We start from the raw sequence: 23,409 nt of genomic DNA, 5'->3' as shown, positions 1-23,409 counted from the left end.
CATTCCATGTACCAGATGCCACCTCGATAATTAGCGCGCTATTGCATCCCCCAGGCTGCAGGAATCAGATTCAAGTATTTACTATCAGGATTAATACGTGTGCCCTGTCCTTTCAGAGCGGTCTAGACTAGGTAAAGAGTCCTGGTGGTATGTCATCGGATGGGTATCTTGATTGCTCAGTATTTCAGATAGCCATCTAATGAGTTCTCCCGGGCCAGTAGTGGGGAAAGGTCAAAACGTCTTTAAATTTCGACGCTCGCATTTCATCCTATGAGACATATCTATGTGTAATGTGCTAATTATCCATACTGTAGCGACGTGAGGGCACAGTAATATTTCCTTTGCTACGGCCACTGGCAAAAGATCGACGCCGCTAAGTAAATAGCGGCCCACCATCTCACCAGCGTCGGCCATTATTAGTTTTAAAGTCTCATGCTATTAAGATCCACTGGCATCTTTTGACGTTTCGGCCTCATCGGAGAAACAGGTTATTGCTGGTGCAAATCAACAAGAACCGGTTGTGATCTCAACAGCTCAACTGTTGCGTGTCAGCGGGAATAGCGTCTACCATCTTGCGCCCTCAATTTCACTTAGGTGGAAATACTCATCATCACAACCGATGGAATATGACTCGAATCTGAGCTGTCTGTCGGTCAATGGGGAGCCACTGGCCTAGATGATAAACCCCCAACTCGGACGTCGTGCCATTAAACACTGTGATGGTGAACAGCCGGAATTGCTCCGCTTATCACCGTCACAATCAACATACTGAGAAGCGAGACGGCGAAGAGAGTATTACAAACTACATCGCCTGACGTCTAAATGCTGATGACGGTTACCGATGCCAGTCAACTTTATGACTTCCCATCAACATCAGATTCAAGCTCGTCGTCAAGAGAAGGCGTATATCTCGAGACGTAGGGAAATTTCTCCATAAGTATACAGCGCGGCAGCACCTCCTAAGCACCTCCTATTCACCACCACGAGCGTCTCCGTCAGTTCCAAGGATGTTTCCATCAGAGCGTTAATTACCAAAGTGAGAGTCTACCTCCGTTAGGTGCGGATGAAGAGGAGTGTTTTCTGCTGAAACACCAATGTATCTGCTTCGTAAGCTCAAAAATATTTTTAAACATATTGAACGAAAAGAAGCATTCGGTACCATGCCTTTCACAGTGGATTGCAGCTCTATAATTGCGAAGCTACCAAAAACTGTCATATCATTCCAATATGTGGGGTTAAAATACCAACCAATCATTTCAATTATAAAAACGGACTTCGAAACCGCACGCGCCACTTTCCGTCGGGAGAAGAATCCAGTTAATCATAGGATTACTCATGATCATAGAGGTTGCAACCACTCAGCGTATATCAACCACATATGAGCGGCAATGGCATGCACTGGCCAGTATTGCCGTTGTGGTTTATCTATAGTACTGATAGTGACTAAAGGATGTGTTTCCCAGTAAAGCCCCATTTGCGGGACTTTTTGCATCTGCTCAGAATCTTAGAGACGAAAGTCCTGAGAAAAGAATCTCGCCACACCACGTGGATAGCGGTCCCAATGTATCGATACATTTGATAGAAATGACGATCATAAGAAGGAGGAGTTCTTCCAAGATGACATTCATTGTAAGGTCATGGAGTTCGAATTTCCCCCCAAAAATTTATCGGAGGAGATTGTCCAGAGTGTCTCCCTCGTAGGTAGTCTAAACCTGGACTTGGTTGTTTGCACAGTAAGTGTGCACATGCATTCTTGGGTCATACCTTTGATGCCGTTTGAGAAGGTACTGCGCTTTGGTTGCACTGTAATGATGGGCAGTTAAGGATCGATTACCTTTGAGACCAACAGGCAACAGCCATAATCTATATGACGTTGGGCAATGCATGGGGAAGCCGAAGAAAACAAGCTATCCATTCAAGAATCAAATCATAATACTGTTAGTTAGTCAAATTTAGTAGTCGTTAAGGTAAGCTCGGGGCGGGGCCGTTGACTGTCATCACTTTATTGTACCCGAAGCAGTGGAAAAGAGAAGGCGCAAATTAATGCACGAGTGGAGGACAGTTAGTCAGTTCTTGGCATCTAAATTTTCCAGAATCAGTGCCAATTGAATAGGTTTTGTGTTACGTTTTCTTCAGCGCGAGGAAACTCGATGATGATCAGATCTTCGCTTGGACTTGAAGGGACCCTTTATTACAGCGGCTCTCCGTGATGTGGTAAAATAAGAATAAGTTGGCAGGATTAGATTTTGGCTGGATTTTGGTAGGCACACTGTTGGTGATCCGGGGTTGCAACGTCGGGCATCCGGATATGATGGAGCTGATTGTGCCTCAAAGGATTCCGTCCCCATACCGTCATAGACTACGTGATATTTTTTCGAGATAGATAGTATATACGCCCATTCATGATCAACAGCAGAATTTCTAGTCTGGGAAGAGCACGCGCTTTTCATACGTCACAGTATACTGAACACGAAACTAGATTAGCCTCGCTCCCTCTGCGAGAAACACAATGGTTCCGAAATGCCCCAATAACCATTACAAGTATGACTTCTCAAGGTCATATTCATTGAAGGTTATTGCTGATGGTAGATACTACATGTCAACACCAGGATGACTCTATGGAAAGGATGTCTGAAGATGAAGACACGGCGACTCAATAGTGTAGTCAGTAGGGTCCTGTCCGTTAAAAAAAAAGATATCTGTTATGGGATGGGAAAATGGGAATAATCAAGGATAGATCTGATGATGCGACAGCAGAGAATAAAATCAGCAAAATAACCGCTTCCACCAATGGACAAATCTTGTCCACCAACTTCCATTCCAGCCATCACCGCGCTGTCTCGAACTAATCCACATCGAACCGGTGCCAAAGCGAACGCGTATCTTTCCATCTGCATCCTCTCCTCCCTCAATGTCGGTGGGACGTGAAGCAGTAACCTGAAAGCGAGGAAGAATACGACGAGACACAAATGAGGGGAACAAGCCAAGCAGCTGGAGGATCTCTGGATTTGCGAGATCTGGTGACGTCCATATTCGCATATACTCTTCTTCCATGTCTTCATCACCACTATTTTCCATTTGTAACACTTTGCTGATATCGTATCCCATTGCGGCGGTTGGACTCAGGGGTTCTTCTGAAAGCTTGACCGCCGTTGCAGCGAATGATGAATGGGTCGCGATGGACCGCGAAGGCGGAGGCGTGTCCGAGAAGGGATCAGCCGGGGCCCGGGCTCGCTTGGCTACAGTAGATGACGGAGGAGTTTGAGTATCAGGGTAGAGTGGTGGAGGATTTGCTTCATAAGCTGTTCCGAAATGTTTAGATGAGGGTTGCTCTTCAAATGCCAATACCTAATAAAACAGTCAAGCAGTTATCATCATAATTTATGGGAAGTTCTAACCCCTTTCAAAAGTTCGACCGCTTCGAGCATAAAATCCTTCCCGCTATACGATATATTTGTTAATAACCATGGGTATCATGAGAGCCAACTTCAACGTACGCTGATTCCTTTAAAACCGCGTCATCAAATTCCCATTCAATCCTGTTGCGTCCGGCTCCTCCAAGAGTTTCAGGTATTACTTGGAGCCGCAGAACGGCCCATAATCTATGGTTGATTACATCAATTTGACTAGTCTTTCAACACGCATACAACTTACCCTTCAAAAAAAGGCTTAGTTCCTGGTATACCTGCGGTGCACCAGCTGTCGATGAAACGTTGCATGTGATCGTACCGTTCTTGAAAAGTAAAGAAAAATATACCCGTATCCCTAGGAATAGAACAGTCATCGCTTACCTTTCTGTGCTTCCTTGCTACCGGGATTCGGCCTCAGGTGAGCAGAAAGCGAAGCACCGGGTTGAATGAAAGATAAGTGAGCTTGAAGTTCAGCATGTCGGCGTGCTGCAACGGAGCGATGGAAGGCTTCACGAATAGATGATTGTACTCGGGCAAAAGGGGCTTGGTGATAAGGAGGAAGTGACGAGAGCGTCCGTGCGACAGCCTGGCCTGCTCGTTCGTCCTGTTTGTAGAACCTGACATAATTCAGAATCAGGGGGCAAGCAGAGACTGGAATGGCACTACCATGCGGTACATAGTTCTGCAAATTTCTCTAGATCACGCAGAGCGATGGGGGTCTGAGCACGATTGCGTGCGCTCGGAGGAGGTGTCGGACGTCCGCTCTTGCTTAGTTGGGAGTGTCTGGCGAATGTGGGTGACGTAGGGGTTCGGGGAGATTTGGGACTTATTGGAGGAGAGGTTGTGGACAAAGGAAGGTCGTAAAGGAGAGTAAGAGAATCACGGTGGCTGCTTATAGTGGATGCTCGCCGGAACTTGGTATCATCGAAGGCGAGAGGTGGTGGGGGCTGTCGGGGCCGGGGAGCCTGTAGTCGATAGGAAGGACCTGCCATGGAATGGGAAGATGAAGCAGAGATCGGGAGGGCGGGACGGGGTAGGGACTGGATAGGCTGACTTAGAAAACAGGCCCGGCTGCTCTCCACTGCTCCAGAGGTCGAATTGGTGGAGAATACTCAGAGGATCTCGGTGGCAGCCAGCATGGGCGACTATGGCCTGTCACTGTCACACCTGCACTCGGCACAGCATCCACGCGAAGCACTCGACCGTTCCATTCCGTCCTACACGCAACATGTCCAAGTACAAGTCCATGCATCGACTTCATGTTGCCCTGCTACATTGTAGATCATAGTCTCTGATCATAAAGCACAATTCGGCGTCAGCATCATGCCAGCGGCTGTGCGATAAAGCCTCAGCATCGAAAACAAGTTAACGACGACCAACCACCGCCGATTAGTGGATAAAATGCTAACAAAAATAAGCCATAAATGCAGAAACGGAGTTAGCTCCAAATGACATGGCTTATGGCACGACGAGCATAGCGTCACTCCTGCGGCAACTGTAACCCCTTTGTGTGAATCCAGTGTGAACCAGATAAGAGCCACATGGTTGTCGGGAAGTGACAGGTCTAAAATTCAATATAATTTTCTAGAAGGTGCACTGGGCAATGGACATTGCACATAGACGCCCACCTAATGCCACTGAGAAATATATGACTGCGAGTGGTGAAACTCATGAGCAGGAATGTGCACTCGTCGGTTCTCCGCGTGTTCACATATATGAGCCAATTCTGCCCAAATCTGCCGTGGCACAGAGGACATTTCTGAAAGCAATCAATTCAAGAGGAGTGAGATTACCGGATAGAGTAATGCTGAGAAGGAATCTCGGGTGCAAAAAAAGACCGGGTTGTGAAATCCGGGCATTCGGAAACCCCAAATGTGTAGGATCAAAGCCGTCAGACAAATCATTGACCATATTACTTTGAGGATTCCAGGCTTTAGGCAGCTAATAACAAACAAGTCCCTGATTTTTGATAGGACGACGCTTTACTGACTCAGTAGTAGGATCCTGGTACCGAGGGGGTGTTGGACCATGCTTTGAGTTTCGGTCTAGAGAAGTGAATAGACGAATGTCTAAACTTGGAAAAGACATAGGTACCACTTATGTTTGATCTTGGAGCCTCGGAAGATACCGATTAAGATCGTTGATGGGATCGAGGTGGGGATATCTAATTCCGCCGACCCACGCTGGCCATACATGCAGAAGACATCTCAGAGGTTGACTAATCTGGCGGTCAGGCGAGTACCTCAGAGCGGACAGCTCGAAATACTTCGGAGTACCGATAGGTTGAGGAAGCATCGAAGCACAAAAATCCCGCAAAGGTGAGCAGAATCAATTAGGGATTTCATGTTGTCTGCAATCGAGATAGCAACGGCCATAGGCAAATCTCTAATCTAAGCTGTAATCGGAATCCGCGGCTTCAGGAGGACAGATCTCAGCGAAATAAAGTTCAAAATCTGATATAAGTAAGGCCTTGGTCGCGTTTGTTCGAAGTTCGAAGCCCGCTTTACTTGTTGACCGACATCGCTTTGATCACTCCAACACCCCCCCTGTACATTGAACTAGTAGGCTCTGTGGAGGCCACTACGATAGGTGGGTTCATCAGCACATTTGCTTGCCGACCTGCTGTAACTTGTATTTTCCAGAGCGAGGCAACAGCGTGCAAAGGTATTCAAACATACTACTCAAGTATAATTTCATTAACCGTTATTATTTGCAGGCGAGAGCCCGCATACTCCAATCTTTAGGACCCGGTTTTCTTAGTCGAGCGCTGAGGAGACATCAAGCTAGTTGAAAGAGCCAATACTGACTGCGCTGTGACTGACTGCCTTTGTCGGCTGCATTGTGTTTGTCGGCAGCGGGAAAAACCGAAAGCCGATCAAATTCTGACATTGACAACACCAATCATTCCTCCTCGTTGCAACCCCCCGTCCTATTCCTGCCCCACCGAAAATCCCGTAGGGATCTTCCCGACGCTCTAAACCCTTGTTTTCTGTCACCGCCGCAACTGTAGAATGTCTCTAGACTTTGCTGCCAAGGTCCCGCAGTCCCACCATGGCCTCTATGGCCAATCCGACCTCGATCAGTCCTTTAATTTGCCCAATTCAGAGAGTGTAGGTCCTTTGTCCTTCAGTTTTTCTTTGTCCTGAATGCTCATACTCAATATTAGACCGACGCCATGGATACAGAACATACGAATTACGACCTTTTCACTAACTCTGTCTCCAATGGTTCCCTCTCTTCTCAAGCTTACCGGACAAATGCGTCTTCGTCTTCATCTTTAGGCCATAGCTATGGCGTTAATTCCGACAATCTTTACAGTCACCCTCCATTCAGCGATTCTGTCCCATCTTTTGCTGGCTCCAATGGAAACAATCCTTACGATCTTATGGGTGGGCTACCATCATCCTACAATAGTAATAGCAGCGGAAAAGTCTCACCTTTGACCCCCAACGACTCCGTGAGCGGCTTTAATGGCCCTCCGGATTTTCCTCCTTCGCTTGGTGTGAAGGATTTCCAATCCAATTACCAAGACATTGAACGTCGCCTTCCAGGCGCTGGTTATTCCAACCCAGGTTTTGATGAATATGGCATAAACAATATCAGTCCTATCAACTACCCGGCGAACAGCCTACCATCCTACCAGGAACGTATGGGTCGTTTCCAATCCGAACACCGGTACAACCATACAGGCCCTGTTCCCAATGTCTCTCACATGCCGCCCGGCGTCTCTCCGCATGCGACACATGGCGTCCACTTCGATGGGATGTCATCACATTATCAACCAGATCCCCACACAGATATGTCCCTTAGGATGCCTGAGGACACGCTTGCTCGCATGCGCCTTCATCCGATCATGGGTCAATCTAATGATCTTCAGACATTCATTCGGTAAATTCATGTCTCTGTTGACGTTATTTCGTGCTCATACCTCCGGTAGACCATACCTCGATCAATATGTCCGAACGGCTAATCGACTGGCCTTTGGTGAGAGGACAATTATCGTTATGTCGAGCAAAGTGGCACAAAAGTCTTACGGTACGGAAAAACGGTACGCTTGGATTCCCGTACTCTGTAAAGTTGTTATTGACTTTCTTCTCAGATTTCTTTGTCCGCCGCCGACAGCGATCATGATCGGCAATTCCTGGTGGACTGATGTTATCCGGAGGGGTGAAGACCCGAAACTTTGTCCTCCTAGAGTTGTCATTTCCATCTCTGGAGAGCCAGTCCCTCAGGAAGGTTCAATCGAGTGGACGAGTTCATCGGGCAAGGCGTTCGATACCAGTGACCCCCCTACCGGTACAACATACATCGGTCGTTGCGTTGGAAAGCAGCTATTTATCTCGGATGTTGATGAGAAGAAGAAGAAAGTTGAAGCCCTAGTCAAAGTTACCGCTCCTGCTTCGGATGACGAGCCCGAAAAGGTTATTGGTATTTTCCCTAGCCGACCCATCAAAGTTATCAGTAAACCAAGCAAGAAGAGACAAAGTGCTAAAAATCTCGAATGTAAGTTGGAATGTCAGCCGTTATCTGAGACGCTATTGATGATACTTATGCAGTGTGCATCAACCACGGTTCAACTATATCTCTCTTCCATAGACTGCGGTCACAGACCGTGTCTACAAAGTATCTTTGTGTATCAGGATCTGGGTCATCTTTCAAAGGATCTGACGGAGCTCCTTTGATGGGTCTTGACCATCGATCGCGTTCGACTACGCCCTCTTTTATTGCCCGAACTGCAAGTTGGGGTAAGTGGTCGGTTGCCATGATCTACAATTTGTTTCTGACGACTTAAACTCATAGATCCTTTCGTTATGTACATTGTGGATGTTAATAAGCCGGCAGGAAGTATCGATGCGCCGCCGCCGCCGCCGCCTCAGCCTGATTATCCCTCTCCTCCTCCCAATGCAATAGCTTTCACCAACAACGGCTCTCAGATACCCATCTATTATAATCAGACTGTCGTTCTACAATGTCTTACTTCTGGCGTCGTCAGCCCGGTCCTTATTATCCGCAAGGTAGATCGTCAAACCACCGTTGTCGGAGGAGGATTACAAGAGGGTGCCAAGGGCGTTCCAGAACACTACTGTGCTCCTGGAGAGGTCTGTGGTGATCCTGTTTCACAACTTCATAAAATTGCCTTTGAAGTCTACGACTCTGCGAAGACTATGCCCGAGCCAGGGACCCCTGGTGCAACCGGTGCTTTCCTCTCGTGCATGGGAGAAAAGGTCAACACATACCGTCCGATTGATGGTCGCCAATGGAATAGCACAACGAGCAACGGCTCTGGGTCGCCTCTTCCCAGCTCTCCTGTCACTTCTACTCCAAAAGCAAACGGTAGTGAGTATTTTGGTCACCAGAACGGGGACAGTGCTCCTGCTTCACCCTCTGGTACGGAGTTCCCGGCTCTCGCCACTAATGATGGTGGCCGAGTCAAGAAACCCAGATCATCTTCGAGTGCAGGAGGTGTACCTAAACCTATGGCCAAAGGCCGTCGTCGTCCGAGCTCGGCCGGTTCGGTCTCTAGTCGTCGCGGGTCTGGCAGTGATGCTGGCGCATCTTCCGGTGCCCTTTGGCTAGTGGATATCGGTGAAACAAGTGTATGGACAATTGTTGGTACTGGTATGTGGAATGGCGTTTCCTCCCTGTCTTAGAATTGTAACTAAAACCCATTTAGATCAAGTCCGCTATAACTTCTATGTCCCTCCCGTTCTGTTTGACAACCAACATGCGCCCCAGACAGGATCCTTCCCTATACCCTCAAAACCCGTGACACCCTTCCCTGGTGTTGTCAAGTACCTCCCTCCTGATCGTGCGGCAGAAGCACCGAAATCAAATTGTGCATCGGCACGAGCTATGCTAGCAAAACCTAATCCTCATGCTTCGAAGATGCTAACTGTCTACGGTGAAAACTTCTCGAAGACCGAACCCGTTAGCGTCTTCTTCGGTTCTGACCCATCGCCATATATCGAAATCCGATGCACGGAGGTACTGGGTTGCCTCCCGCCGGATAACCAGGTGCCGAAACGCCGTCCCATTGTCCTCGTTCGTGGAGATGGTATTGCATTCCCTTCAAACGTCATGTATCCGTAATCAGTCTGGAACACTATATCCTTCGTATATCTTTCGCCGTATGCTCGAAAATTTCGTGTTTGCTGTCATCTGTACATTTCTATGTTCTTTTATTTTCTGTAACTCAGGGTTTCTTTTGTGGAACATAAGGCTACCTACCTTTGCGGATGGAGTCCGTTGCTAACTGACCAACTGTATTATGGTAAAAATGTCGCGAAAATCGGCTTTATGAGCTATTTACTCGATAAGCGGTATCGTTATGCAATTAAATTAAAAGTAACATCATTTAAAATGTCTTGGCAAGGCACGAGGAAGAGGTATGTAAATGAAGGAGTGACTGTGGCGGCCATGTGGGGTCGTAGGAGCCTGCAGAATGCGTTTAGAGCGGCATGCACTTGGATGGAGGTAGGCGTCGATGTAGTCCCGCCATTCCTATTGTAGAGGATTGACCATACAGCAGTTGTCATGATCAGGGAAGATAAAATATCTTCGCTTAAACGGTTCAAAACTGCAGTGGAGCCAGTACCCTATTATCATGTGATTGCGGCATGGAGCGAAAGAAGCAGGGAACGCTCTTTGAGATTCCCCAACCCTCTTTCGAATTTGCCATTGGAACCTAGTGGCTACTCGGATGACCTGAACCCCAAGTCTTTGTAAAAACAAGATGAATGTCATCATATCAAACCTTTCCTCATTTGCCTCTCGGGTCTCCTCTACTCCGCCTTCAGCTGTCCCTGGTATTGTATTCAGTGGTTACACAAGATATCTCTGCGATTATGAGCAGGATTCTTGGGTGGCCAAGATAGCTTCCTCGTACCGGCTTCTCTCTCTCTTCATTGCCATCCCGGTCGTTATACTCGGTCTATTGGTGCGTGCGTTTTCGGGCCTCCGTTAAGATACTAACGGCACAGTTTTTGCGGTTCTGGATTCAGGATATCGTCTCTTACGGGATAGCGAGGACCCTCGGGATCGTTGACGACGTTGAAGCCTCTACAAGTGGTCAATCATCCAACGCTACATCAGCCGGTGTTCCTCTGATTTACATTAATGGAGAGAGTCCGGCGTCCGACAGTCAAAATGACTCCGATCGTGAATTTATGACGGAGGATATCAACGCTCAACGGCGTGGCGCAGCATCCAGCGTTGCCGTTTCTCAACCGAAAGCCTTTTATGCTTCAGACCCAGATGGTTTGAAGCTTGCTGGGGCGGACGTCTTTTCGCCGGCTGTATCTACACCATCTTCCCCGACTCTATCGCGCAAGCCTACTTTATTTGAAGGAGATACGGAGGAAGATTATAATGAGATGGTGGAAGGTTTACGACGGCGGTTAGCACAGAGTGTCAAGCAGGGACACTGAAGACACCGTTATCTCGCAAAAAATATTATACACCAAGCAGGAATATAGTTTACAACACAATAACACATTGATACATAAACGAGACAATCTATATTACCACCCAAAACGTAGCTGTTCTCGAGTAAACACAGGCGGCTTCCACCTGAGTAACTCTGAATGAATTCGTTGTCGTCGTTTGGCCACGGCTTTCTGATGTTTATCTAGAACGGCATTATTCAAGCATATCATATGTTGTCCTTTGTAGTGTTTGAACAGCTGCAGTGTTGTACACCTAGAACTGAGATGAGCGCTGTGCAGAGTCGGGGGATAGCAAAAGTGACATACGTATTCATGACGTCCGCATGTGTGATTGATGTCCTCTGAGCTATCTCATCAATGCTGAGCTCGCCCTCTGGCGTATTCAATAGAAGGTCGACGATCGTTTCCGCCCAATAAGCTCGGTATGAAAGTAAACCCAGATCACTGAGGGGTTTCTCAGGACTTCCGAGTTTATTTTCCTTTTTGCTGAGCTCGTAGGAAAATTCGATTAAAAGTTTGCCATAGCCGTGGCGTTGGTGGTGCGGAAGCGTCAAGATACAAGCAACATTGTAGTTCTCAGCGGATTCCTTCTCTTTTGAGAAGTAGCCGATAACATGGCATCCCGACGAGTCGCGTTTCGCCTGCGATAAGTGCTTAGTAGGGTAATCAAGATGGGTATGACTGGATATCGAACCATGACATAGTACATGAATGGAGTAACATCATAGTAAAGGGTCTTACTGAGCAAGAGAAATGTCAGGAATCGTTGAGTAATCTTTCAAGCGAAGGCCACTCACTGATCTAGGAAGCATTTGGAAAGTAAGCTCAGATTTCTGCACCATGTCAATTGGCGTTTGCCGTCTATCTCATAGAAGGATATATCCTCATGTCGGTATATTTCGTTCCCGGGAGGATGTAGCATCGTACAGCGTTTTCGGTGGCGAGAAAACATGAACTGCGAAGGGAAGAACGATAGACAGTATTCGCAAATGAATAAAATAGGCAGATGAGCGAATTCTTTCGGATACGGGCTAAAGTACCACGCATCCACCTCGTGCTTTCCAATCTGCAAGCGATTGAGGTTTTTCACTCGTGTGATCTCTGAAATTGATTGAGTCATGGATCCCGAGGTCCGTAACTTCTCTATTTCCTGTTCTTTGCTAAATTGGGATTGTGGTTGAAGATCTGGAATCACGTCCTGCATAGTGATATCAAACGCTTGGACTTCCCCTTGGGCATCGATATCCATCTCTCCTTCAGCATCCTCCTCGCCTTCAGCATCTTCTTCTTCTTCTTCTTCCTCCTCTTCGTCATGAGGAACTTTCCTTTTTAAAGACGATGGTGCAGGAGATGGCGATGAAGGGTAGTCACCACTGAGGTTAGGGGTGGAAGGGGCAGGAGTGGGAGAGGAAGTTTTGGCAGCATTGGAAGTTGCCCTCTTTAATAGATTCTGGCCGCGGGATACTTTGCTGGGTGCAGGTGCATTTTTCTTGCCTGCTGAGACTTTCGGTCTTGGCCATTCAAGGTCGCGACTGAGGACCAGTCGCGAGCCGGGCACCCAGTCATCCAGGCGCTTGTTGAAGTGTTCCCAGTGAACGAAAAATTCCAGATTGTCCTCCGACTTCTCGAGACCATCACCCTTGGCAGCCTGTGGGCGAGCATAGGGATTCTGGGGCTTCTCGCGTATTGATAAAATTTCGGCAAGCCGTTCTTCTGCCTGGCCATCTGGGCCAGGGCGGCGGATGTAGAGTTTGCAACCAACCGAAACGGTCTGATCAAAGCACGTGAGTCATCGGACCTCCACAGTCAGATTGAACAGCGGCAGCCCTAGCTCACCTGTATGCTGTACGTGCCGCCCGCGGAGACCGGTGGTGGCGGCGTGTCGGTAGTAGGTGCTGGCTGAGAAACCATCTCTTTGTACCGCAGCGATTAATGATGACAAAATTTGGTCGAGCGGGCGAATAAATGCGCCACGTCACGGTAGGGGCGGCGGTCTCAAGTCTTGAACAAGAGCGCAAAAGCTTCCGTGTTACAAAGATGGGGCAGAGAAACCAGAGGGTCAGATAGTCGGTGTGAGAGGCCTAAGCTTCTGGCGCGGCCTTTGCTTTTTGCCTTCGCTGCTGTCTTCAGGTTTTTGCAGCATTCCTCGATTTGCTTACAAAGCTTTTCGAGGTCTGTGACGACGTGACCGGGCGTGTTTTCACTTATGTCACACGAAATTTCTGATTGTGCTCTAAAAACATGGACGACGATATTGTGCTTAATATCGACCTTGATTCAAAGACCCCGTTGAAGAAAAAACCTCAGAAAGGTGGAAGATGGGTTGATAGGTTCCACCTCTCGTCTAGTTGCATGGGGCCCAGAGTCTGATCGAGTTTGCAATATCAGGCTAAAGGTGAAGCGCGCAGTCAAACGCAAAGCGCAGACGCCTACCGAAGTCGCAGAACCCACCTCTCAAATACATACCAGACCCACGAAACGGCTCCGCAAAACGGATCCGAACGTTCTTGAGTCCACGGAACCCAGTTCAGCTCCTGCACATTCCGGACCTTCTCGATCTACCCAGTTTATCTCATCTTTATTCACGTCCAACCCTAAGATCGATGTACCTAAACCCGAGAAATCTATGCACAAACCACTATCAAAACCCAGCAACGCTCCCCTGGATACGTCAATTTTCTCGGGCCTCGGTCTCAACCCACTTCTCGTTTCGCATTTAACAAGCAAGATGAACATCTTAAAACCTACTGCCATCCAAAAGTCAGCGCTTCCTTCTCTGCTTCCACAGTCAGATGACAGTGAAGAACGTGATGCGTTCATTCAGTGTCAGACCGGGTCTGGAAAAACGCTGGCCTATCTACTGCCTATAATCCATGACCTCCTTCCACTCGGCTCGCTCTCGTACATCGACCGCTCGATCGGAACACTGGCTATTATCATCGCTCCGACTCGTGAACTTGCCAAGCAGATATCTGACGTTCTTGAATCGCTACTCAAGCTCCGTCTACGCGCAGAAGATGAGTCGGCCGATGATCCAAATACCACCAACAGACTTACTCGATGGCTAGTATCTGGCCTTCTGATAGGAGGAGAGAACCGTACGCATGAGAAGGCCCGACTACGAAAAGGTTTACCTATTCTGGTCGCCACACCAGGTCGATTGTTGGACCATCTACAAAATACATCTTCCTTCAATGTCGGGAAATGCCGGTGGTTAGTTCTCGACGAGGCAGACCGTCTCATGGAGCTGGGCTTTGAGGAAACAATCAGTGACATTCTCAAAGGACTGGAGGGACGTCGTCGTTTGGCCAAGAAGGCTATTGAAGAGGGCAAGAGTATGGAGGTTGGTGGCTGGGATTGGGAACGGAGGAGGAGAACGGTTTTATGTTCTGCTACCATGCGTGAAAACGTACAAAAGCTAGCAGGAACGGCACTTATAGATCCTCTTTTTATCAAAGCGGTTGAGATTGACGAGGAACAAGAGCCCATAACAAGTAACCCAAGCACCCAGCCTTTGGAGAGGTTCACTCCACCATCGCAACTAACTCAGAAATACGTCGTTGCACCTCCGAAGCTTCGTTTGGTCACACTAGTAGCACTTCTCCGCTCCCTTGTTGGTCAGAGGCATGGTCAGAGCACGAAAATCATTGTTTTCTTCAGCTCAACGGATTCAGTGGATTTCCATTGGAGCTTATTGGCGGGGACATCCATGAATGGGGGTAGGATGTCTGCCGATGGTGATGACACCAATGACGAGGATAACGCGGAGCACGAAGGAAACCAAAAATCGAAACTACCTCGAAATCAAGGAAAATCTGAAGTAAATGGAGTTGAATGCCCCCTTCTTCCAGGCACTTCCATTTACCGGCTGCATGGATATCTATCCACAAAAGCGCGCCTTTCAATTGTCAAAAACTTTGCCGAAGCCCCTACGAGCCCGGACGTTACAGCTACATCTTCGTCTATCCTACTATGTACCTCGGTCGCTTCACGTGGTTTGGATCTTCCATTTGTGCGAGCGGTGGTGCAATATGATCTTCCAACAGAAGGCGGTGTCACGGAATATGTTCACCGAGTCGGTCGTACAGCACGTGCTGGTAAGGGTGGTGAGGCCTGGAGCATTCTCGCTCCCAGCGAGACCCTTTGGGCCCAATGGGCACAGGACAAAATGGAAGACGGCGGGAAGTCAGGTGGCAACAAGGGAAACGTATCTCTCACACCGATTGGAATCGACGATGTCTTACGGTCGGGTTTCGGAGGTAAAGGGCAAGAATATGAAGATCGCGCTACCGAGGTACAATTGGCTTTTGAGCGGTGGGTTCTCTGTGAGAAGGAGGTAAGTACTTGTGACACACCAATCCTTTGCCAACCCCGTGCTGATTGGGATGAACCTTTTTTCTTCTTCCGTATCCAAAGAATTCGGAAATTGCCCGCAAAGCATATTTATCACACATGAGAGCGTATGCTACACACCCTTCGAGCGAAAAGCACATATTCCATATCCGTCATTTACATCTCGGTCATCTGGCGAAAGCTTTTGCGCTACGCGAAGCTCCGAAATCCATCACTGGGGTTGCAACGGCCGGGCGTAAGACGCAGAAGAAGAAAGACGTTCGCTCATCAGGCACACGCTCCGCTGCCAATAAAAAACCCGTTAAAGTTCATCAACATTCACGCGTGGAGAAGGCGGTTGATAGTTCAAGAAATGCAGAGAAGCGAATGCAGGACATAGTGAGGGCTCAAGGACGCCTCAACAAGAAAGGAGGGATCATGATGCGTAGTGGAGTATCGGAATTTCAAATTGCTGGAAGAGATGCGCTGGAAAAGCTCGTCCATGATTCTTAATTCATTCCAATTATTCTTTTCTTCTTTTGGCCGGCTGGCGTGTGCCTTGCGCCAAAGTTTGAATATGTTAAACCTGCAGATATATCAATCTTCATCAGAAAGTTGAGAAGCATCCATGAATGGTTTTGACATTGCTAATGAGTTGAGGACATGACCACGTCGATAAATTGATTTCTCGAAGCCATCCTACAATGGCGTTATTCTCATGTCCGAGTCCGCTGTTTAACACTTCAATGATGCCAGTTCACACCGACTTTGGGTGTTTATTTTTCTCATGACATTCATCAACTGATTCGAGCAGACACAACAAGGAGTCTACCTAGTCTCTTTGCAAACAATCTACCGTTTCCACGTTCAGACTTACTCGGTGGACGACGATGTACGTACTACGAGACCAACAATCGGGCTTGTGAGCCAATTGAGTCCCCCCACGTGAGAGCGATCAAACGAAGACCCTGTCGCCACGTCTAACCTCAAAGCAGGATACGAATACACACTTCCTTCAACCACCACCAAAATAATGTTTGGTCGCATCGCTCTTGCATTCGTGGTGGTGTCCATCGCCACCTTCTTCTGCGCTCAGTCCGTAGAAGCTGCCAAGGGCCCCAAGATTACCCACAAAATTTATTTCGACATAAAACAGGGTGATGACGAACTTGGACGAAGTACGTTTCCTCTTATGTTCACGCTGAAGCTTGACCTCATTGTTGTATTCTAGTTGTCATGGGTCTCTATGGCGGTGTATGTGTTGCAAAAGGAACACGTTCATATTTGATTCTTTTTGACGTTTATTACTTTAGACTGTGCCCAAAACCGTTGAGAACTTCCGCGCACTAGCCTCCAACACAAAGAAGGATGGTTCACCACTCGGTTATGGTTACAAAGGCTCGAAATTCCACCGTGTTATTAAGGACTTCATGTGAGTCCGCTGTAACCGTTACCGAGGTTAGCATCACCTGACAATAGATGCCCTGCATAGGATTCAGGGCGGTGATTTCAGTAAGTCTGTCTCGCATGAGTGCATTCTGCTTTCAGTGTTGACTGAAATATGAAGCGCGTGGGGACGGTACCGGTGGAGCAGTGAGTATAACCAAGAATTCAGTTTGTGCAATACGTTAACGATTCACAGTCTATCTATGGTAACAACTTCCCGGATGAGAACTTGTAAATTGGCGTTGCTTTTCTGTTTTCCGTGTTCTGACAAGCCATCTATAGTAAACTCAAACACACTGCCCCCGGTATTCTTTCGATGGCTAATGCTGGAAAAGACACTAATGGTACGTTCTTTCCGCTTGTCATCTTTAGTGTTTCCTTGCTAAACCTTTTTTGCCTTTATTGTATAGTCTCTCAATTCGTAAGTTATTCTTTTGAACAAGACTGCTCGTTTTATTTTATTCATTGGTTTTGTAGTTCATCACTACTGTTGTCACTAGCTGGTTGGATAACCGCCATGTATGTTAATTCTTTTTCACTTCTTATTGAGAGGAAAGATTGAGGTGGTATATTTTAGGTTGTTTTCGGCAAGGTTATAGAGGGCATGGACGTCGTTCGCACCATCGGTAGGTTTTCAGAGCTCAACGTCGGAGTAACACAATGCTAATAGTCGTCTTTTGCGTACAGAGTTTACCAAAACGGGTAAGAACGATCGTCCTTTGGTAGATATCGTCATTGCGGACAGCGGCGAGGTATGTCTAGCTTGTGATCATTCATCCTTTTTATTCTCTGACAATCTTTCCTTTTTTCATTCAGCTTCCGGTCGAAGCCGTTTACGATGACGAAGGAAAAGAGGTACCACTCCGCGCTGAGCTTTAATGCTTCCGCTGTCTTTAAAATTGAATCCCGTACCAATATAAGTATATTTGTTATTTACAGGACAATAATGTCGATGGTACCCCTACACTCGTAAATGATATCGTTACAGATGTTATTACATCTCCCAAGACCGAGGCTACGTCGGAGACTACCGCTGAGGAGCAGAAAGTGGCCGAACTGGAGACCATGCTGCCGAAATCGGTAGATTGGACGATGTTGGCTTCTGGAATCATCCTCGTTGGTGTGTTTGTTGCCTTGTTTTTGTGGCTTGGAGGTGAGCGGTGCATGAGACGGTTACTGAACGGCAATGGTGCAAAATATGGGAACCTCAAGGGATCTGGCAATGACATGTGAGGGTTCTGTTGTCATTGACTTGTCCTGTATAAATTATTTGGTATATCAGAAAACGTATCGCTTGAAGGATTGCAATTCAGACGTGTTTTTGCGTCTCTGGGACTTTTACATATATACCATTTTACATACAAACAACAATCTGGAAATAGATCACAATAATGATAAGGGTATCGCGCTGTCAAGTATGCAGTTATGAGCGGAAAAGAGCCAAAGAATATAAGAAAATGAGCAGAAATGAATGACGAGCAGAGAAGGAATGACAGGCATTACTAGTGGTCGTTGTATCAGGCCTTTAAAAAAATCAATGAGATGCTAGGAATGTGTGGAATGAATATATACATACGGTATTCCGTTTTGGTCGGAAAAGGAGGGGCAGGTATCATTGGGGCTTCCCTAGATTAAAACATTCGTATAAAGGATTGGCGTAGATGACTTTAGGAGCGTACAGTTGGATTGGCGGGACAGCAGACACCGGTGCCCAAGTTTGCTACGCTGCCTAGGGCAGCAGCATTCCGTGCTCCAGGCCAGCCCGGAATGCAAGGAACGATAGCATAGGTGATATTCCAGACACCAAAATCCTAAAGCGTGTCAGCACACAAGGAAGCCGCGATTAGAGTTTTTTCTTGAAACCTTGTAACCATATAAAGATTCGTCTGATGGGAAAAAGTCATCGGGTATGGCGTCGGAGGGGTAAGCCAGATCGAAATTGAGGTATGCGCCCCCACTAAAAGCTTTGAGATGAGGCGAATAGACGCCAAATGGAATAGACGAACGCGTTTGGCTCGTCCGTGGTTGCACCACACCAACCACCCTGAGTAAAGGGGCACAAATCTGTTATTTTCACTGTGATGGACTTGGGGGCGGGATGAAACGGGGGGTTTGCAATGACCGGGTTCTGGAGAGTGAGCTGGAAGCATTGACCACATGCTGGGCCTAGGCGAGCGGATGAGACGGGTTATATTAAGTAGTGCCAAGCGCTACTGACCATAGGCAGTACTGCTACCAAAGGCCATCTGGGACAAGGCCGCGGTGGGGTAGTGGGTGCTGGAGGGCGTGCAGCCGCATGAAGCGATGTAGTCGGTAGGGAGAGTGTAGTGAGTCAGTGTAGCGAGGCCATTAGCAGGGTAGTCAATCCAGGAACTCATATCACAGTCTGTGACCAACCATGAAGAGGTCCTACCCCGCCTCCACCAACCCCCGCACACTCGACACAACCCAGGCCTCCCTCAAGATCGCCCGTCACTCACCGTGCTCATCCTGCACAAACTGCCAGGGCCTCCGACCGCCGCTCGGCATTGACGTCGTTCTCGACGACTCTTCTCTCAACTCCCTCTTCTCCAGCTTGGACCAGTATGGCTCAGACGACGACGAGGGCACTCCTCCCTATCTCGAGTTCTGCGAATGTGGTCACGACGTCATCTACCATGGCGCCAACGAGACCGAACTTGGCAAAGTAGAGTTTGACCGTCGTGCTCGTGTCGCTGTCCGGATAGACGAGCTCCTCCAGGTAGGCTTCTATTCACCCACTCCACCTTTGCTGAGCTATGTAATCAACTAGGTATGCCCTAACCATCCATTTGTGATTGTGTTGATGCCCATTCGGCCAGGACGACGGCTATCTTCTCGATTTCGACTATACCAATGATGACATTACTTCCTTGCGCAAGCAAATGAGTCTACGGCCACCACCTTTGGTGAACGCCACTTCTTCTCCAGGCACGTCATCTGGTCCTTTTCTAAAGGTCTCGACTGAAGGATATGCCCCCGCTAGACACACAACCAAGTAATGCTTTATCACCCGCCTCTTCCATCCTCAGTGATCCGTCACCTTCATCTCCTCGTGCAGCCAAAAGACGTAGATTATCGTCTTCTTCATCGTTAAGTGACGCAGATGACGACGACGACGAACAACCCTTGGCATCGAGGGTTCCAGCGAAACCACGACCCATCCGTCGAAGCGGAAAGTCTGGGAAGGGCGGCAAGAAGAATCCAGCTCTGTCAAAAAAGGCGCATACAGCGCCGACTTCCCTGGCTCCGCCTACCGGGAACGAGCAAGCCCGAATGAATAGACAACCCAATGGTATCAATGGCTATGATTTAAAAATCAAAGTGGAAGACAGGATAGATGAAGGTCAGTTGAACCGCCTCGCCGCAGGAGTACCCGTAGATGCGACGAGAGAAACCACTGTATGCATTTTTCTCGTTTTACGCCCCAGAGTCCCATGTTTGATGTGCTTCCAGACAACAGTCAAGGCCGAAAAGCCTGCCATAACGGAAATGCGCAAAGGTGTCATTCAAATAGCGCCCATTGAGAACGATGGCCAACCGCGGTCATGGATCGTTCTGACAGGACTCAAAACTCTCTTTCAAAGACAATTACCCAAGATGCCACGAGAATATATTGCGCGGCTCGTATATGATAGCAACTCGAAATGCTTGGCAATCATCAAACGAGGACTCAAAGTCGTTGGAGGCATCTGCTATCGACCTTTTGACCATCGAGGGTTCGCTGAAATCGTTTTTTTCGCCACCAACTCAGCCGACCAGGAAAAGGTAAGGTTATATTGTAAGCTCAGACGAGCGTTCTTGAATAATGGATTCCTTCCAGGGCTATGGTGGGATGCTCATGGATCATTTCAAAGCCCACATTCGCAACGCATACCCCAACATGATGCACTTTCTGACATACGCCGACAATTATGCCGTGGGCTATTTTGAAAAGCAAGGTTTTTCAAAAGATATCTCATTAGATCGCTCCCTGTGGGCAGGTTATATCAAAGACTATGAGGGCGGCACTATCATGCAATGTAAACTCCTCCGGAAAGTGGACTATCTCAACAAACCAGCATTACTAGCGAGACAGAAGGAGGCAATTCTGTCCAGAATAAAGCAAATGTCCAGGTCACACATCATATATCCCGGACTGCCTCAATTTCAGCCCGGACAACCTGAAAGAACTTTTGTCGACCCAAGAGATGTACCAGGACTTCGTAAGTACTCTCGAGTGTCTTTTGGGTTGCCATCGTTAGTAAACGCTCCTCAGGGGAAACTGGTTGGTCGCGCAGCATGGCGTCTGAGTAAGTGCTCTGCCTTACTGTTGTAAAATTGTATACTTAATCTTTATTCAGTGCTGGTGTTTCACCACCTAAGAATGCTGATCGTCTTTTTATGGAAACAACACTCAACGACCTGCTACGAAACAACAGATCTTGGCCGTTTCGAGTTCCAGTGGATGCTAACGTTGTGTTGGATTACTACGATGTGATTAAGAACCCGATGGGTGACGTATAATCCTTAACATCTTTAGTTCGTCGCCATTTAACCTTTTTTTCCCACTGCAGACCTTGGAACAATGGAAAAGAAACTTAAAGCAGACAAATATAGCACGGTAGCTTCATTTGTGGAGGACATGCATCTCATCATCAATAACTGCAAGAGTTATAACCCAGAATCAACGATATACTACAAGAATGCGGAGAAGCTGGAGGAACTGTTCAATGAAGCTATGGCAAAACGACTTAAGAAATCATGACGCTAGTCGCTTTTTAGAATCCGATATCTAACTCCTATGTTGGGCTTTGGACTTTGCTGTGTGTATACTTTCACGATACCTTATTGTATTCTTGGTTGCAACCTGTATTCCATATAATTTCATGCATTTCACGCGACAAGGCATATAATACAATTCAAGATAACTCATAAAAAATGACCTCCATTCAACCCTTTAACGTTGACCATCTGTTGGAACTCGTCAGGACTCAAACTTAATTGTGCAACTTAGATTGGGACTCACAGGCTTTGGTTTCATACTTGCCCAAACCGATGATGATGTTTTGCGCCTCCTGCTCTGTGTTGTTGAAGTAGTGCTCCAAAATGCTCTTTGTACCATTGGCATAGCGGGCCTGGGCATCGAGGGTAGTACCAGAGTAGTGAGGTACCATGCCGTTTCCACCGTTCAACGGGTTCTTCACGGTACGCCAGATGTGGTCTTTGGGTGCGGGTTGGACATTCCAAACATCACCAGCATATCCATTCAATTGACCGCTCTTGACCGCTGCTGCGACAGCATCCTTGTCACAGATGGCACCACGAGCAGTGTTGACGAGCCAGGCACCCTTCTTGAAGCTCTTGAGTAACTCGGCATGATGAGTCCGCGAGTTCCCTCGTGGAGGGGGCAGTTGACCGTAACGACATCACATTGTGAGACGAACTCCTTGAGATCGTCAACTTTGCGTGTGTTTACGGCTTTGGAAGCGGCTTCAGGAAGAGGAGCATAGTCGTAGTAGATGAGCTCCTTGCAGTTGAAGGGAAGCAGACGTTGAAGAACACGGTAACCAATGCGACCAGCACCGATGGTACCAACGACCTTTCCTTCAAGATCGAATGCGTTCCTGGCAATGTCGGACACTTGCCAATCTCCACGTTCAATCATCTACAACAGATTGGAGATAAACGATTGGGATCAGAGGACATCAATGATTCGAAAACATACCTCGTGAGCAGGAACAAAGTTCCTCACGAGAAGGAGGATACTCATGACAACATGCTCCGCGACAGAGACTACATTGGATCCCGATACCTGTACAGAATTAAGTAACATGACCACCTCTCGTGACTGCGACATACCTCCAACACCTGAATGCGATGATCAACGGCGGCATTTAAATCGATATGGTCGGATCCAACTCCAGCCGTGATACAGAGCCTGAGATTCTTGGCCTATTTAGGGGTTGCACATGCGAACACCCATAAGGAACGGAAGAGCGAAGAGCATATGGGCAAAATAATGAATAAGACTCCAAAGTCATATGAACAAGTACAGCACCTTTTCAACCAAGTCGCGGGTCAGATATCTGGATCATGGGTTAACAGTTTCAGAAACCCTATTTCATCCACGTTATTTCATATCAGTGCCTCACCCAGGATGGAAAGGTGTTGTAATGAGGACTTCAGCCTGCAGAAGATTAATTAAGAGGTCGGTTCGGCTATGCCAAGTGAAGATCTGAAACTCACGTCCGCGATGTGCTTCTGGAAGTCAGAGTTAGCACCTTCCTTGCTGCTGGAAACCTGGGAGTAAATGTTCATAATAGAAGTGGCTGAGACACGGGATTATTCGTACTACAGTTACACCAAATGTCATACGTCAACAATGGTCATATCTGTGAACGTTTTGGCAGCTCACCAACGAATTCATGGCCAAGTGACTCGAGCCAAGGTCCAATGCCAAGCTGCATGATACTAGTGTCAAATTCTATTATGAAAAAAAAAATCTTGATGCTCGCGCACCCCGTTCTCAGTCGTTCCAAGCAGGCGACTTTCCTGCCTAGCAGCCTCTCCACCGTCATAGAGGATAGCGAGAACCTAATATCAGCACACAAAGTTCAGTAAGATTCAGACGCATGCAGTGATGCCACCGACCTTCATATTGCCAAGTGTTGTAGGGGGTGAGTGATAATGAGGAAGAGAGATGAGGAATGAGCTGTCGCGCACAAGAAGCTGGCTTTTATCCCCAGAAATCTCTCAACTGGAGGGAAAATTTGGTA

General features: G+C 47.6%; 9 protein-coding genes across 9 annotated transcripts; 5 read left to right on the top strand and 4 right to left on the bottom strand.

Annotated features, from left to right (window-relative positions):
• Window positions 1-2,539: 2,539 nt before the first annotated feature.
• On the bottom strand, window positions 2,540-4,547 carry AGABI2DRAFT_192390 (hypothetical protein). The gene is made up of 6 exons (XM_006460731.1): window positions 4,077-4,547; window positions 3,792-4,027; window positions 3,655-3,733; window positions 3,498-3,602; window positions 3,399-3,441; window positions 2,540-3,348 (listed from the first exon to the last, which is right to left on the bottom strand). Exons 1-6 carry the CDS (start codon window positions 4,400-4,402, stop codon window positions 2,767-2,769), a joined length of 1,371 nt encoding a protein of 456 aa, XP_006460794.1. The 5' UTR covers window positions 4,403-4,547; the 3' UTR covers window positions 2,540-2,766.
• Window positions 4,548-5,906: 1,359 nt separating this feature from the next.
• Window positions 5,907-9,764, top strand: AGABI2DRAFT_192389 (hypothetical protein). The gene is made up of 9 exons (XM_006460730.1): window positions 5,907-5,999; window positions 6,053-6,074; window positions 6,127-6,520; window positions 6,577-7,298; window positions 7,348-7,458; window positions 7,510-7,913; window positions 7,967-8,155; window positions 8,211-9,029; window positions 9,085-9,764. Exons 3-9 carry the CDS (start codon window positions 6,422-6,424, stop codon window positions 9,498-9,500), a joined length of 2,760 nt encoding a protein of 919 aa, XP_006460793.1. The 5' UTR covers window positions 5,907-5,999; window positions 6,053-6,074; window positions 6,127-6,421; the 3' UTR covers window positions 9,501-9,764.
• Window positions 9,765-10,080: 316 nt separating this feature from the next.
• Window positions 10,081-10,890, top strand: AGABI2DRAFT_135890 (hypothetical protein). The gene is made up of 2 exons (XM_006460729.1): window positions 10,081-10,347; window positions 10,412-10,890. Exons 1-2 carry the CDS (start codon window positions 10,144-10,146, stop codon window positions 10,835-10,837), a joined length of 630 nt encoding a protein of 209 aa, XP_006460792.1. The 5' UTR covers window positions 10,081-10,143; the 3' UTR covers window positions 10,838-10,890.
• On the bottom strand, window positions 10,852-12,980 carry AGABI2DRAFT_185135 (histone acetyltransferase MYST superfamily). Its single transcript, XM_006460728.1, has 5 exons — window positions 12,692-12,980; window positions 11,653-12,626; window positions 11,550-11,595; window positions 11,162-11,496; window positions 10,852-11,108 (listed from the first exon to the last, which is right to left on the bottom strand). The coding sequence occupies exons 1-5, from the start codon at window positions 12,764-12,766 to the stop codon at window positions 10,931-10,933; spliced, it is 1,608 nt and encodes a 535-aa protein (XP_006460791.1). The 5' UTR covers window positions 12,767-12,980; the 3' UTR covers window positions 10,852-10,930.
• Window positions 12,981-13,101: 121 nt separating this feature from the next.
• Window positions 13,102-15,700, top strand: AGABI2DRAFT_204006 (hypothetical protein; the record flags this gene model as incomplete). The annotated part of the gene is made up of 3 exons (XM_006460727.1): window positions 13,102-13,185; window positions 13,244-15,191; window positions 15,272-15,700. The coding sequence occupies exons 2-3, from the start codon at window positions 13,482-13,484 to the stop codon at window positions 15,698-15,700; spliced, it is 2,139 nt and encodes a 712-aa protein (XP_006460790.1). The 5' UTR covers window positions 13,102-13,185; window positions 13,244-13,481.
• A 460-nt stretch (window positions 15,701-16,160) lies between these two features.
• On the top strand, window positions 16,161-17,637 carry AGABI2DRAFT_135889 (hypothetical protein). The gene is made up of 12 exons (XM_006460726.1): window positions 16,161-16,365; window positions 16,419-16,441; window positions 16,501-16,619; window positions 16,680-16,699; window positions 16,755-16,780; window positions 16,830-16,864; window positions 16,916-16,977; window positions 17,044-17,054; window positions 17,111-17,152; window positions 17,211-17,259; window positions 17,321-17,385; window positions 17,450-17,637. The coding sequence occupies exons 1-12, from the start codon at window positions 16,221-16,223 to the stop codon at window positions 17,510-17,512; spliced, it is 660 nt and encodes a 219-aa protein (XP_006460789.1). The 5' UTR covers window positions 16,161-16,220; the 3' UTR covers window positions 17,513-17,637.
• A 419-nt stretch (window positions 17,638-18,056) lies between these two features.
• Window positions 18,057-18,879, bottom strand: AGABI2DRAFT_117711 (hypothetical protein; the record flags this gene model as incomplete). Its single annotated transcript, XM_006460725.1, has 6 exons — window positions 18,057-18,156; window positions 18,210-18,259; window positions 18,313-18,444; window positions 18,497-18,590; window positions 18,640-18,799; window positions 18,852-18,879. The coding sequence occupies 6 exons, from the start codon at window positions 18,877-18,879 to the stop codon at window positions 18,057-18,059; spliced, it is 564 nt and encodes a 187-aa protein (XP_006460788.1).
• Window positions 18,880-20,095: 1,216 nt separating this feature from the next.
• AGABI2DRAFT_70461 (hypothetical protein) lies at window positions 20,096-21,398 on the top strand (the record flags this gene model as incomplete). The annotated part of the gene is made up of 5 exons (XM_006460724.1): window positions 20,096-20,419; window positions 20,475-20,856; window positions 20,910-20,943; window positions 20,995-21,146; window positions 21,208-21,398. 5 exons carry the CDS (start codon window positions 20,096-20,098, stop codon window positions 21,396-21,398), a joined length of 1,083 nt encoding a protein of 360 aa, XP_006460787.1.
• On the bottom strand, window positions 21,121-23,290 carry AGABI2DRAFT_150620 (hypothetical protein; the record flags this gene model as incomplete). The annotated part of the gene is made up of 11 exons (XM_006460723.1): window positions 21,121-21,209; window positions 21,660-22,002; window positions 22,050-22,298; window positions 22,359-22,445; window positions 22,493-22,585; window positions 22,692-22,719; window positions 22,786-22,820; window positions 22,880-22,933; window positions 23,053-23,094; window positions 23,153-23,227; window positions 23,285-23,290. The coding sequence occupies 11 exons, from the start codon at window positions 23,288-23,290 to the stop codon at window positions 21,121-21,123; spliced, it is 1,101 nt and encodes a 366-aa protein (XP_006460786.1).
• Window positions 23,291-23,409: the final 119 nt, after the last annotated feature.

Source organism: Agaricus bisporus (assembly GCF_000300575.1).
Source record: "Agaricus bisporus var. bisporus H97 unplaced genomic scaffold AGABI2scaffold_5, whole genome shotgun sequence".
NCBI lineage: Eukaryota > Fungi > Basidiomycota > Agaricomycetes > Agaricales > Agaricaceae > Agaricus > Agaricus bisporus.
This window is presented reverse-complemented; position numbering and strand designations above follow the sequence as displayed.

Bases quoted from the DNA above. Each gene is read 5' to 3' on its own strand.
- AGABI2DRAFT_192390 (XM_006460731.1), bottom strand. From the start codon at position 4,402: ATGGCAGGTCCTTCCTATCGACTACAGGCTCCCCGGCCCCGACAGCCC. The intron at 3,603-3,654 runs GTAAGTTGTATG...AATCAACCATAG, and splicing joins ACTAAGCCTTTTTTTGAAGG to ATTATGGGCCGTTCTGCGGC. The intron at 3,442-3,497 runs GTACGTTGAAGT...TATATCGTATAG, and splicing joins GCGGTTTTAAAGGAATCAGC to CGGGAAGGATTTTATGCTCG.
- AGABI2DRAFT_192389 (XM_006460730.1), top strand. From the start codon at position 6,422: ATGTCTCTAGACTTTGCTGCCAAGGTCCCGCAGTCCCACCATGGCCTC. The intron at 7,299-7,347 runs GTAAATTCATGT...TACCTCCGGTAG, and splicing joins GATCTTCAGACATTCATTCG to ACCATACCTCGATCAATATG. The intron at 8,156-8,210 runs GTAAGTGGTCGG...TTAAACTCATAG, and splicing joins TGCCCGAACTGCAAGTTGGG to ATCCTTTCGTTATGTACATT.
- AGABI2DRAFT_135890 (XM_006460729.1), top strand. From the start codon at position 10,144: ATGAATGTCATCATATCAAACCTTTCCTCATTTGCCTCTCGGGTCTCC. The intron at 10,348-10,411 runs GTGCGTGCGTTT...TTCTGGATTCAG, and splicing joins TCGTTATACTCGGTCTATTG to GATATCGTCTCTTACGGGAT.
- AGABI2DRAFT_185135 (XM_006460728.1), bottom strand. From the start codon at position 12,766: ATGGTTTCTCAGCCAGCACCTACTACCGACACGCCGCCACCACCGGTC. The intron at 12,627-12,691 runs GTGAGCTAGGGC...TGCTTTGATCAG, and splicing joins GCGGCACGTACAGCATACAG to ACCGTTTCGGTTGGTTGCAA. The intron at 11,596-11,652 runs GTGAGTGGCCTT...TCTCTTGCTCAG, and splicing joins TCCAAATGCTTCCTAGATCA to TAAGACCCTTTACTATGATG.
- AGABI2DRAFT_135889 (XM_006460726.1), top strand. From the start codon at position 16,221: ATGTTTGGTCGCATCGCTCTTGCATTCGTGGTGGTGTCCATCGCCACC. The intron at 16,781-16,829 runs GTGAGTATAACC...AACGATTCACAG, and splicing joins GGGACGGTACCGGTGGAGCA to TCTATCTATGGTAACAACTT. The intron at 17,386-17,449 runs GTATGTCTAGCT...TTTTTCATTCAG, and splicing joins TCATTGCGGACAGCGGCGAG to CTTCCGGTCGAAGCCGTTTA.